Here is a 13,439-nt window from a genome sequence, read left to right on the forward strand (position 1 = left end):
ATGTAGATCTTTACATTTCTATGATTATTACAATGAAATAAACGGATATATATATCAATATAATCTCTAAATGTAATCATAACGATGTATATTTTCATAACTGAATAGGCTGTTGACAATGCCGATGACTGATCGGGTCAAGTTTTGACTTGCACAATGGAAAAACCTGATGTATAATAAACAGATCTTGCGTAAATACATTCTCCTTATATGGAAAGCCATTATGATTTGACCTCTGTATCGCCTGCTATCAGTGCTAAAAATAATGGAGCATTCCTAACTACGAGATCAGTACTACAATGTTTTGGCTGATGACGTCACCATAACAAAGAAGAACCTTGTATGACGAACTGTGTTGTGATTGGCTGACGATGAACAACGGGTGGAGAACCGCATCCGGAACAATGAGGTCATTTAGTAAACGAACGGTGATTGGCCAATCGATCAATTATTTGACGTCATTGACCACCATATACTAATTTCCTTGTCAAACAACGGTTATTCATCACGCCGTGTCGACAGTAGTAACAACGTTTCTATATCGCTGTCGATTACTATATTTATATTGAATACTTTAGAAGGTTACATAAAGGATTTATTGGTCGACACCTGCCTTGCTTTTTATTGACACACTTTTGTAATTTGCTTGAGCAGACGATAACAGGAATAATGGCGTTGGAAGCACAAAGATTGATCAGTGTATCACTTAAAAAAATTGCCGGTTCTCGACACCAGAAAGGAGGAATATGTCTACGAAAGAATCTACTTGTAGCCGGTGTATTAAATTCGGCAAGGACAATATATTACGAGGATATGTGCAATAAAATGTCTAGAGCAACGTCTTATATGGAAACGACAGTAGACACCAAAGGTGCTGAAGAAGAGAACTTTGATAATCATGAAGAAAATGCTATAGTGGAAGCGTCACAAACAACGCGTGACCTGACGCCAACGGCGGGAAACAATAGCTTGGACGCTGAGTCACCACCGACAACCGGTACAGACAAGGAATGTGAAATGGTTGTTATACAGCCTGAATTAAGAGGCGAAGTAAAAGAGGAATGTACCACAGACAACAACAGACCAGCACTTCTTGATATTTCGAACAATGTTATCAAAACATCCACCTTGGAAAATAATACAAATTGCAATTCTTGTAGTCGGAAACGAAGGTGTTCGTCGAGCGATAGTCAAACGGACAGTAGTACATCAAATACAAAGAAAGCACGAGTCGATTGTTCTGTCCAATCAACAAAGAACGATATGTCAGAAAACCAACAATCTATTACAAGTTTGGTGAACATTTTTAAAGCAGGATTCTCAGGACTTTCTACGGAAGAATCGTCAGAAAATAATGGTGCTAAAATTTCAACATATGTTTCTGGGATTTCATCAGCATTCCAAGCGATCCAACGGCCGATCGCCGCGTTTTGAATCCCTTTAAAACAGTCACGTGTCTGTATTTCCGTTACAAACTATTTTCTCAATGAACTATAATTTATTATGTATATTGCCATGGAGTTATTATTACATGGTTTTTACTGGGGAATCCCTCAAATAATTATGTATGAACTTAATTATACATGGACTTATTTAATCAGGCATTTTCAAATGTTAATTAATCTTATGACGTCATTTCCGTACTGTTTATTTATATTTTTGTTTCCTATTTCCGTGTTTTTGTCTTTTGACAAAATGTACAATGTGTACTTGAAATGAATAAAGATGGCGATTAACAGCCATTGCTGCAAATACTTGGAATCTGTTTATTATTTATCTTGTGGATAGGAAAAATGTATAGGGTTTGAAAGCGAGACGAAACATGGGACACTCTTCCCTTGACGAACTACTACAGACAGTAGATTGACGACCATTTTTTAAATAATATTATGCATATGGTATATAATATATTCATATATAGGCCTACTACTGCATTTAAAAGTGGTTGGGAATTAGTGGGATATCGAACGTTCATCACGCGATTACAATCGCAGACAAACAAGTATTACATCATACATAGTTTTAAATGCTACTGTATTACATATCCGCTTGTAACAATTTAAAGCTCTGTCTACACTATCAAACTTTATGTGATGTCCATATCACTACCATATTTCGATACATCACACTAGTTTGACAGTGTAGACACAACTTTTACAATCGTCTTTATTTCTGTTATCTCAAATCTACACCAAGAGTCTCATAACATCTCCAACAATATTTGTACGGTAATGTACAAAATACATGATAACCCCCGGTGAACCTAAGATAAACTTATACAGTACAGATAAAACAATTAGGCCCTATACCTAATCATAATGTACGACAGATAGTATTGTTAAACATACACATTTTTTATTTACAAATGTAGTAATTCAGCGAATACTCCCATAAAGCGATTGTTGTATAGAATTCACGCCTACGTGCCCATCAATTAACTCGACGTGTAGGTGGAAGCCACAGTTCTGACGTCGATAACAATTTCAGTATACCAAGCCAAACATATTCTATTTTCTTCGGCAGCCATAACGATAAATAACATTACCACGGCATAAATAGGCCTACGTAAACTTTATCGAGAACCACACAATAGAATGACCGGCTGGATCATGATTTTAATAACGAAACAATTTTAACTACTACATTATAATAAATAATGAGTCATATGTCGCAGATGACTCATGATGTATACAAACTATACCCTATGTTTAATTAATATTTTATCGTTTGAAACTTTTTTAAATGCTTTACTAAATTTGCCGTGTACTCGGGGTATCTCCCTTTAAATCTCAGTACAGAGAGTGTGTTCTGATTTTCCCTCGCTTTCTTGGCAGACATTCCCGGAAGCTCGGAACGTGTTTTACGTCAAGGACACCAGATTTCTCCAATTATTTCTGGTCACATCACCTTTCGCAATCGATTAGTTCTTGGGTCGCATCTCGCGACTTGGCATCGATATAATATTGTCACGGATGTAATGTCGACATCCTTCCTACATACAATCCCAAAAATACAGGATAGGGGAAGGGAGCCAATGACTTAAAATACATTTCACAAAGTAGGCCTGAACTCTATACTATACAAACACTCGTTTGTTGAACAATGCCATTTGTCACAATGGACAATAACATGTCATGGCTCAGCAAGTTGTATCAACCACACCCTGGTATAGATATAGTTTTACGTTTCTGACGCAACGGATTAAATTTAAAGATATATTCCCTCCCTTCCCTTCCCCTATCTTCGAAAAATGGTTTTATATTAAATTATAATATGTATACACAATTCTTTGTTAAACCAGTGTCATTACCGGATGAATATTTGTTGACAACATCGTACATATCTAATTACTGGTTTAACGTAAATAATTGTATACAGATATGTCCCTGTAAGGTCGTTTAAATGTCACTTAGACAAAACAATTTAGATCGAATTTACCCGAAAAAACCTGACCTTTAAAATTTGATTTTTAATTTTTAGTACAACACGCATAAATTCATGATGTCTCAAGAATATTCTATGCGTTAAGAGATGACTCCCATATTATTATAGTTCACCACACCCTACGTACAACAACAATGATGCGCGTATAGTTATAGCTTCAACGTACATCACCTCGTGCATTGTATTGGTGATGCTGCGTGCGTTCTAAAAGAGATGACTCCCATAATAGTTCACCACACCCTCAAGTACAACAATTGATAAGCATAATTTCAGGCTAGCTTCAACTTTACACATAAAAGCAGCAGGGTGTGTATCTCATGAATATTTTATGATGGATAATGATGATGCGTGCGTTCTAAAAGAGATGACTCCTATAAAAGTACACCACACCCTCAAGTAGGCCTACAACAATGATACATATTAATCAACACAAGCTATTAATGAAGAGAAGCACTCAGATAGGTTCGCCTCCTCGTTAACTGACTAATATTTCCGTGTCGTGTGATTCATAAATATGTATTTTATTTACTTGTAGTAGGCCTACAGAATACAAAGTAACAAGCAAGTCAGTACACGTGTCAGTGCCTTTTGTCGGGGTGTATTTGACAAGGTCTTTGGGGGATGCTGTAAAAGAGAATAATCATGACTCAATATCTAATAGGAAGGAAGATAGCACATCCTATAAAATTGAAATCATTTCAGATCAAGATAGGAAGAAAGGTTTGACCATTGCTCTACCGGGGATGAGTAACTCTCCCTGCTATATGGCCTGTCCTAGGCCTACTACAACATTGTGGTACGTGGGAACCATTATAATCATCACCATCTGCGTATCGTCCAAGTGGCGGATCTAGGATTTTTAAAGAGGGGGAGGGAGGCCTTAACAAACGGGTGAATTAAATTTAATTTGTTGCATTATAATTTTCAAATTTGGTAGTCTATGGCCACCTTACCATCAACATCCCCACCAATAAACACTGGATAAACACGTATTTTTCCTCTGTGCAAAAACACAAACATTTCACAAGATTTTCACAGCCTTAATTGTTAACTGTACACCGACATCGTCCTTGTAACCTCATATTGCATAATCCCTGACCTTATCCTACGAAACGTACACACGCGCACTCAAGGTTAGGGCGTTACGATTTAAAGTACCGTATTAAAGGCTGTATTATACTAAAATAGATTGATATTTGTCTTTAAAACAAAATAAGCCTTAAATTTAGAACATTGACGATTTCCGGATGAGCACGTACGTATAGGAAGAAGGTAATCTGCTAAATTTAGCGATTTTCTTTCGAATCAAAATAGCATTAAAATAATTTGATAGGTTGAATTATATTATATTATCATACAACGCAATATATGACGGTTTAAAGGAGATCACGATATCATTTTTAGCAAAATGTTGCCAAGAGTAGCCTACTTAATGTGTCCAAATTACGTCACGAGTTAATTAATTACGAGTAGCTTATTGCGGGCGTTGATTGTCCACGCCTCCGATCACACGTCAGTATATGAGGCGCATAACGACCAACGGAACTTCTGAATCACGGAGATAACATCTATGGAAGATGAGTTATCATTATTCATATCAAAAAAGTTTCGATATTGTCAAATCTAATCTCAAATATATGTCATCAGTACGAGTGCCTTTAACTTCAATAAAGTAGGCCTAATTATAAGTGAATAATATATACGCCTATGATTATAACATTATTTATGATCAACGTACTGAATCTAATGAATGTTTTTAGAATTCCGTTTTAAGTGGAAACCGAATACGTCTTTCCGAAATGTTTGAATATCTCAAAACATTTTGTAGACTTTGCGCCACAAGGGACTTGTTATTCAGTGCCAATTAAAAACCATAACGGAAATTGTCTATACATAATTCCACGGTTGTAGAGTACAACTAGCATACTTGATGCTAATGTACAGGTTGACGTGGTGTCGTGCTTAAGCGTGGTTCCCACTACAGACGCAACGCACAAGGACGTACGCGCAACGCACAAGGACGTACGCGCAACGCACAAGGACGTACGCGCAACGCAAGCGAGTTGACCAACGACAAGCGACTGTTCGAATAATCCATCGCTTGTGATTGGTCAAATCACTTATGTTGCGTTACGTCCTAAATGTGTTGCGTCGATAGTGGGAAAAAACAGCTTAAACGCGTGCACAGAACGACGCGGCGTGAGTCATCGAGTGACGTGTACAAAATCTTGTCATAAACGTAGGCCTAAATAAACAAATCTTATTTGAAAATATCTATGATCATAAGAGTTTAATAATATATCTAGGCCTATGTTATAATAAACTAGAGATATTGATATCACAACATAATGGTACTAATAATTACATGAGGTCATTGTATTGTTTATTAATATTATCCACGGTCAAAAGACAATCATATTGATACACCCAGAATGCACTTTAAAGTGCTTGTTGATGCGGACAAATTGAGCGACCAAGCTTATGCTAAAATCAATATTTCCAGGGAAGACGTCGGATAATTCGTTACAATGTTATTAAGGCCGCCTAAACTAAACGCGTGTAAATTACGTAATTTCGGTGTCATCTGACTCTGATAAGGTGGAGGTCGTATTATTAGGTCCATGGTCATACTAACGCAAACTCTCTGATTATTGGATGCGACGAGTAAGGACCCGTAGACTGTACTGTACTATCAATATTAGATAACAGCATAGTTTTCAGACACATGGCCGAGTTGTTTCTATTAATTGCCACGTTTGAAAAGGATTGTATTGTCTATTTGCTTCTAAAATTTACAGATTTCATCAGTCTCCTCCCTAAATGACGTCATACCAAAATGCTTAGTTAGGTCATAGCCTCCCAACACGCATACGAGTCACAATACGTAGGCCCTACTGTAGGCCTACTCTATTAGTTTAGATTAAAATATTTATGTAGGCTACCGTACTAATGCTACTGTATGAAGAATGTTCGTGCTGAATTTGTCAGCGGCGCGATTCTTAAAAACGGAAATGGTTTAAGTTCAAACAAATAAATAGTTTTTTGCTCAAGCCTCTCTACCTGTGTGTAGGAAAAGCCTTCGTTCCCATGGAAACGTTTTAGATCACAGGTAATTATCGAGAGGAAGACGTTTCAATGATGTCACGTGATATGTTAATGATTTACTTGAAGTCTATTAGACGCCGGAATATTGAATGGAAATTCATGTCTTGAGAGAATATTTAATTATCGTTTAAATATGAGTGTGCACTAATATAATTCAGACAGTCGTTCGTAATTATGGCTTAGTAAATATTAATATAAATAAGTGTAGAGTACAATAGATTATTACGCAATAAAGTTTACCGTTGGCAAACATCTGTCTCTAATAGGCCTTATCTAAACACATTTTTTTTTGTTTGGGGCAAGGGGGTGGGGGCTATGAAATGCCTTACATCAGCAATCCAGGTTGACATCTCTAAAATACAGTGGAAAGTTACGGTACGCATTGCATTATGACGTATTCAAGCTCAAGTAGTATACGTATGAAACGCCATATGTGGCAAAATATTTATCTTTTTACTAACTAATATTAAAACAAAATTCGTCTGGAACCCGGACTAACTATAGGCCTACAGACGGTAGTATTTGATATTAGTAATTTAGAAATCGATTGGCTTCATGTTTTGATAAACTAAATGTTGACCTCCCACGCTGGAAAATTCCGTCACAGGGCGATTGGTATGTGTAATCGTTTAACTACAAAACCACATATTGTTCGTGTGAGCGCACGTGGGGTGATATAACAATGTTGCATAATTATACGAGAAGCCATTTTTATACAATTGACTATAATTGCTATTTTTGTCGATAACAACATTTCATGAAGTACACTGACAGTTGCCCACTGTGGTTGCTACGACGAAGGCAATCTAACAACAGGGGCACTAAACTCGCCTTGCAAGATAGAAACTTGTAACAGTCCTTTGATCTTATGCCTGGCTGCGACAAATACCAGCAGTACTGAACTTATGTATAGTACCTATTCTTCGCGGCGGGCGCGTGGTGTTGAAATTGAAATATTTTATTTATACTGGGCGACCTCTTCAGTCAAAGACTGGTCTCCCAGAGGGCCCAGTTATGATCAGTAGATGTACTAGTACACCGGTGTAACCCCCTACTCGTCTCGAAAGATGTACTAGGTTCTTTAAAGTGCACACGAGCTAGATGTGTACACTGGACCTACGGTTTATAGTCCTTATCCGAGAAGACTCGTTCTACCACCAGAACCATGGAGTGAGTGAGCCTCGAACCCCTGCCGATGTTATGGCTACGTAATTACGGTTCCACTGTCTTAACCGCTTAACTCACTCACTCTAAGTGTTAAGGGGCGTGGAACTGATTATGTCGCAGCCACAGATTAATCCTTTGATCTCCAGACCTGAGTATCATGTTGTTAGATTGCTTGCTACGACCAATGAGGTGATTACCTCCATGTTAGGACCTTGTGACGTCACCACCCGTAAAATACATAACCATCAACCGTGTTCAATCAAAAATTACATTGGATTGATTTTTGCAACCATTGTAAAATGACGTCACAAATAACTATTAACAAGTTTGACAAAAATAACCAAGAGAGACACACTATTGTTAGCCATACATGAATTAGTCAGCAAAATGGAATCTGACGACACAGAAATAGCTGTGGCGTATACAACAATGTATAGAAAGGCGCAAAACAAACTCATCTAACCACGTCTGTAAACCCGGCCTGCTTAATCGTTGTTCTAGGACGACGTGTAAAGGCCAATTTACAGACGAGCGGTAACGGTAAGCGGAAAACCGCGTAGCTTGTCCCACGTAGAATGTGTATCCAGCGTTACGTGTAAATGGTCATCAATGAGAAATAACAAATTCTATATTTGTATTACCGTTACCGCTCGCCTGTGTAATTGGTCTGGTCGCAAGGATGTAAGCGAATAACTTTACTAACACAAGGCGATGTTACTTGTGATTGGTCAACTCACTTCTGGACTCGCTTTCCTTGTGCAGGCGTCCTTGCGTTGCGTCAGATGGGAACCAAGCTTAGGACGTCCGATAATTTCCGCACACCTATTACATTCATAAATTAGTAATAGTAGGGCAGATTGATGTATTGTACAGAGACCAACACATCATAACAAAATCATATAGAAAAATGTATAAAAACAAGAAGCGCGTTACGATCATTTGGAACATCCGGGTGTTTACTTAACCAGATCTAACCTACATTCTGTGTTACGGTATGGTCTCTAGGCCTACTTGATCCCTCCCTAACTTTCCATTGACCACTATACCTATCGACCTTAACCTAAACTAATCCCTTCATCCGTTCAGCCTTTAAATCCGTTGCCTACAAGTAGTACTTAAACGCAAGGTACATAAGAACACAAGGAAAGTGACGTATACTGTATAGAGACTTTGTTTAATAAACGACACATGATCAGATCATATCAATCAATCCGCTTTTCTATGAAAAGTATATGAATAATATTATGATTTTCCGATAAATTTAACCCATTAGTCACTTTATTGTATATTGACGTCACAGGAATCTTCGCTTGAGTAGAAACAGTTTAATAATTACGGTAATAATCAATGTAGCCAACGTTTTGAAAAATCGGTCGGTTGGTCGGTCGGTCGGTAAACACTAATTTGAGCACGCGACTGCAGCCATGTATATGGCCTTGTTTTGTTCCGGTCTGTCCGTATACAGGGGGCCATGGACTTGGTTTTTCTCATTTTCTCACGTCAAATATGGAAAAGATTAACGTGTTACATAAATTCCGCACCACCTCCAACAATAACATAGGCAGCGTATAATATATAATAGTGTTATTAAACGGACACAAAACATAATCATGACTTTGAACTAAGTATTGTACATTGCGGCTAATAACGTCGTCTTTGTTTGCTTTGTGTACGTTTTGCTTTGTTTGATCGTCTTTACGCGAAGTTTTTATCCTCTGTGGTCGCATCTCAAATCAATTTATTAATTGATACTGTACTCTGCTTTGTCCTCGGAAATGTGTAATTTAACTTTGAAAATACGAAAAAAAACCCATTTTATTGGATAATCGTAAAACAATTAACGAAATAATCATCACTTAAACTGTTATCTCTCTTTGTTCGGTTCTTATGGAACGCTAAAGGGCAGTTTTGATCAGCGTTGGGTCGTGCCATTGTAACTGATGATAGTAGGAGCATGAAAGCAACCGAGCATGCGTCGTTTGGATGAGGTCTTCTGGGGATTTTAAAGTTCTGAAAAAGCCCGGTTCAAAGCCAAAAAAAAAACCAAAATTCTCCATCAATCTTTGTTATCAAGAGCAAAGATAGTAAGACATTTCTTTCTCTATGTATAAACACGCAGAATCCAACTTAAACAAAGCTTTTCAATATTTAATTGTCTTTGTCAAGAGAACGAAATCTTTGGGGAGACTGCACACTCCGTCTCCGAATTGAAAATGTTATATATTTAATGTCGACTTATGTTGTAATAATAATACTATACAAATAATTTGATTATGACGTCATCATCTGTCAATTATCGACACTGATCGTGTTTATTCGAGTAGGCCTACTGAGAGGCAAAAAACTCAGTTATCCATCGGACGGGCCAGGCTGTCCGAAGTGGCACGAGTAAATTGTTATACCTATAAAGCTCTAGCTACACTATTAAACTGTATGTGACAAAAAATGTGATGTGTCCATATATGGACATGGTGATGTCATATCACTACCATATTTGGGCATATCACACTTTTTTGTCAAACTAGTTAAATAATAAAAATGTCACAAACAATATTATGGAATACCTAACTTTAATTAGTACTCCAATAAATAGTTTATTGGTTTTATTATAATAGTATTATGGTAATATAATTTTATTTAATCAAAATAACTGTTTTTCTCAAAACATTTTATAATCATTTGGAGCCGTTATATTTGCATCTAACCGGCAATAATAATATACATCATAGAAAGGCATTAGTGTGCGTACAACTAATTATCATTTAACGTTCAGAGCGCGATCGTCTTGATCCGCCGGAGAAGCGTTGTATTGTTATTATGAATTCTGTATGAATTTACGGAATTACTCATGCGTGAACTTTTTTCCGATGCTAAAGCTCTGTCTACACTATCAAACTTTATGTGACAAAAAAAATGTGATGTGCCCATATAATTTATGGACATGATGATGTCATATCACTACCATATTTGGGCACATCATACTTGTTTTTGAATAAATAAATCAAGTTATTCTCACAAAATACAGTACACTTTTTTTTTATTAAAAGCAGGCTCAATTCAACGAAAACATTTTGTTTCCAAGAAACTGTTCATTACAATGCCAAATGGGGATTATCATTTTGATGCATCGCGCTAGAGTATGGAAAGCCAACTCCGCCAAAAAATGATTTAAGTTTTCATTGAACTACAGGAGATAAGCTTGGATGGTTTGAATTTTGTACGAATGAATTATTGGTGGATAGTATGTATTATGTATTTTTTGGCGGGTTAGGCTTTCCATACTAGAGCTAGTGAGTTATCAAAATTAAAACATGGTTCATGATGAAAACACATTGTGATACGTTATAACTGTTATGGTGTTAGTATGCTCTGCTAATCATATACAGTGCAAAAGTTCAGAAACTGTAATTATAAATTAAGCATTGTGTGATACCGCGGTAATGAATATACAATTTATAATAACATACGGTACTATAATTTTGATGAAGGTGTGGTGGTGACGAGAATGATGACACTGAGAAAGATGTCGATGATACTGACAACTGATGATGATGTCAGATTATGATGATTATGAGTTCCAAAGATAGGTCATTAGGTCTTTTGTATTTTATATTGCTTGATCAGTTGTTAAGTTCCATGTTGATCATGAATGTAAATATTATGTGTGTATTGTTTTGTGTAGTGTTTTTCTGCCAAGAAAACAATTATCATTGTACTATGTATGAACAGGGAGGAGTTAAATTACAACTCTTCCCTGGTATGAATGACTTAATATGACTACGATGATAATGATCGGTGATGATTATGAAAACGATATGAGGAGAAAGAGATTAATAATTATAACAATACTGTTGACGATAAAGATTATGATCACGATTAATATAATAACAACAACGTTACGGATGACAATGATGAACACATAAACGAAGCCAATTATGTATGCAGGAGAGCACGACACAATCGCGTCACGTACTGTGACGTCATCCCGGGGCATTATAACACAATTCATCTTCACACAATCATCATTATCACAATCATCATTATCATATTCGCTATACTTTAATGTATCATAATTATCACCAACGTAATCATATCATGATAATAACGTTGAATGATGACGATATACTATTCGAAATAATCATATCTTCAATAGTATCACTATCATCAAATATATATCATTACATAATCATTAATCAGTTGGTATGTATTAGTTATGTAGGCCTATTCATTACTGTGAACTCAATAACAAAATAGAGATATTCTTTCACAAATCAGAACAATAAAAAAACATTAATCGATGACCATGTAATTCAACATCATCAGTTTCGTATCATAGATCATCATTACCAAATATCTTATTATCAATCACTAGAATAGGTGACGTCATCGGCATCATAATCACCACACCATGCCCATCCATCATTGATACCAATAATAAATGACGAACGATAATAATAAATAACGAATAATTAACTAATGTAACAAAAATGCAATTTTCAGGTGACCGCGTTAAATAAATCTGATTTCCCACCGTTTCTATGGTAACAATAAACATATGTTTAGTGTATAACAACCGATAGATAGCCATTCATCTCGTCGTCGCTCGTTTTCATTCATAAACTTAAAACTAATCATTATTGATCTGCGTGTCTCCATTGCCATGCCAACTAGCTTGCCAAGAACAGTCAGCAAATAATAAATGAATAATAAATGTCAAACCGCGAGTATGTTTCAAAGCTAGTGTGTTTACATAATGCAATCATTCCATTTAAAACAACAATAATAATATAGGAGCATCTATAATGTAATAATAACACTTTTTTGTATAATACAAACACACTGTTAAGAGTTGGTTGGGTTGATTTAATGACGATGGTTACGAATGGCGTGCCATACATTTATTATTTTACGGTTTGTCTTATAAATGGTGAGTTTGTCTCAATATTATAAGAAATTCATAAATCTATACTATAGCATTCATTTCGAACAGATTCCCCCCTCTCCCTCCTCATTAGTTTGCAAAAACAACGAAGCCTACCTCGAAAAGAAGTCCACCCAAGATTTCACGGGCATCTTTTCGAGCTTTTTCTGTATGTTGTTTTAGGGAAAATTGAGACTATAGATGCATTTCAAAATCAAGATATGAATGGGTGAATAAAATGAATGAAGGTATAGAAAAAAATACGTAAATGTAACAACGTATTCATGTCCTAAATAGACGACACACAGGACCAAGGAAAGAATGAAACAAAGGGGAAACAGTCTCTGTTTCTGTCATTATGAAGCGCTTTATAAATTTAATTTATCATTATTATTATCTAGCATACCACATCAGGGTTGGGGGGGGGGGGGGAGGTTGGCGACACCCCTATTCAGGGGGACCTTAACCTAAGTGCTACTGTACTGTTCACAGTCAAAAGAAAAACAAAACCGGCCGTCAATCTAACATTTTAATAGATCATATTCATAAATACGAAATAGACAATTCTCGTGGCAGTACGTTTAATTTCTATGTAAACGGCGGCCGGTCATTATAAGTGAACTTTAGTTCACCTGCAATTCGGCATCGATTGATCTTTTGATTACAGGTATGACACTCGTCTTATCTCTATGAATTCATAACTACCAAACGAGAGTGTTTTGATGTCACCGCGACATCAAATAATATATCAATTGAGTTGTTATCTACCAGTGTCGTTAATATCGCGTTTATGAACGTCGGT

At 36.4% G+C, this 13,439-nt stretch overlaps 1 protein-coding gene across 1 annotated transcript; it reads left to right on the plus strand.

Annotated features, from left to right (window-relative positions):
• Positions 1-481: 481 nt before the first annotated feature.
• Positions 482-1,752, plus strand: LOC144837695 (uncharacterized). The gene has a single exon (XM_078692912.1). It carries the CDS (start codon positions 670-672, stop codon positions 1,432-1,434), a length of 765 nt encoding a protein of 254 aa, XP_078549038.1. The 5' UTR covers positions 482-669; the 3' UTR covers positions 1,435-1,752.
• Positions 1,753-13,439: the final 11,687 nt, after the last annotated feature.

Source organism: Antedon bifida, chromosome 3 (assembly GCF_963402885.1).
Source record: "Antedon bifida chromosome 3, ecAntBifi1.1, whole genome shotgun sequence".
NCBI lineage: Eukaryota > Metazoa > Echinodermata > Crinoidea > Comatulida > Antedonidae > Antedon > Antedon bifida.

What these genes read in the sequence shown, in the direction of transcription:
- LOC144837695 (XM_078692912.1), top strand. Translation starts at nt 670, where the DNA reads ATGGCGTTGGAAGCACAAAGATTGATCAGTGTATCACTTAAAAAAATT.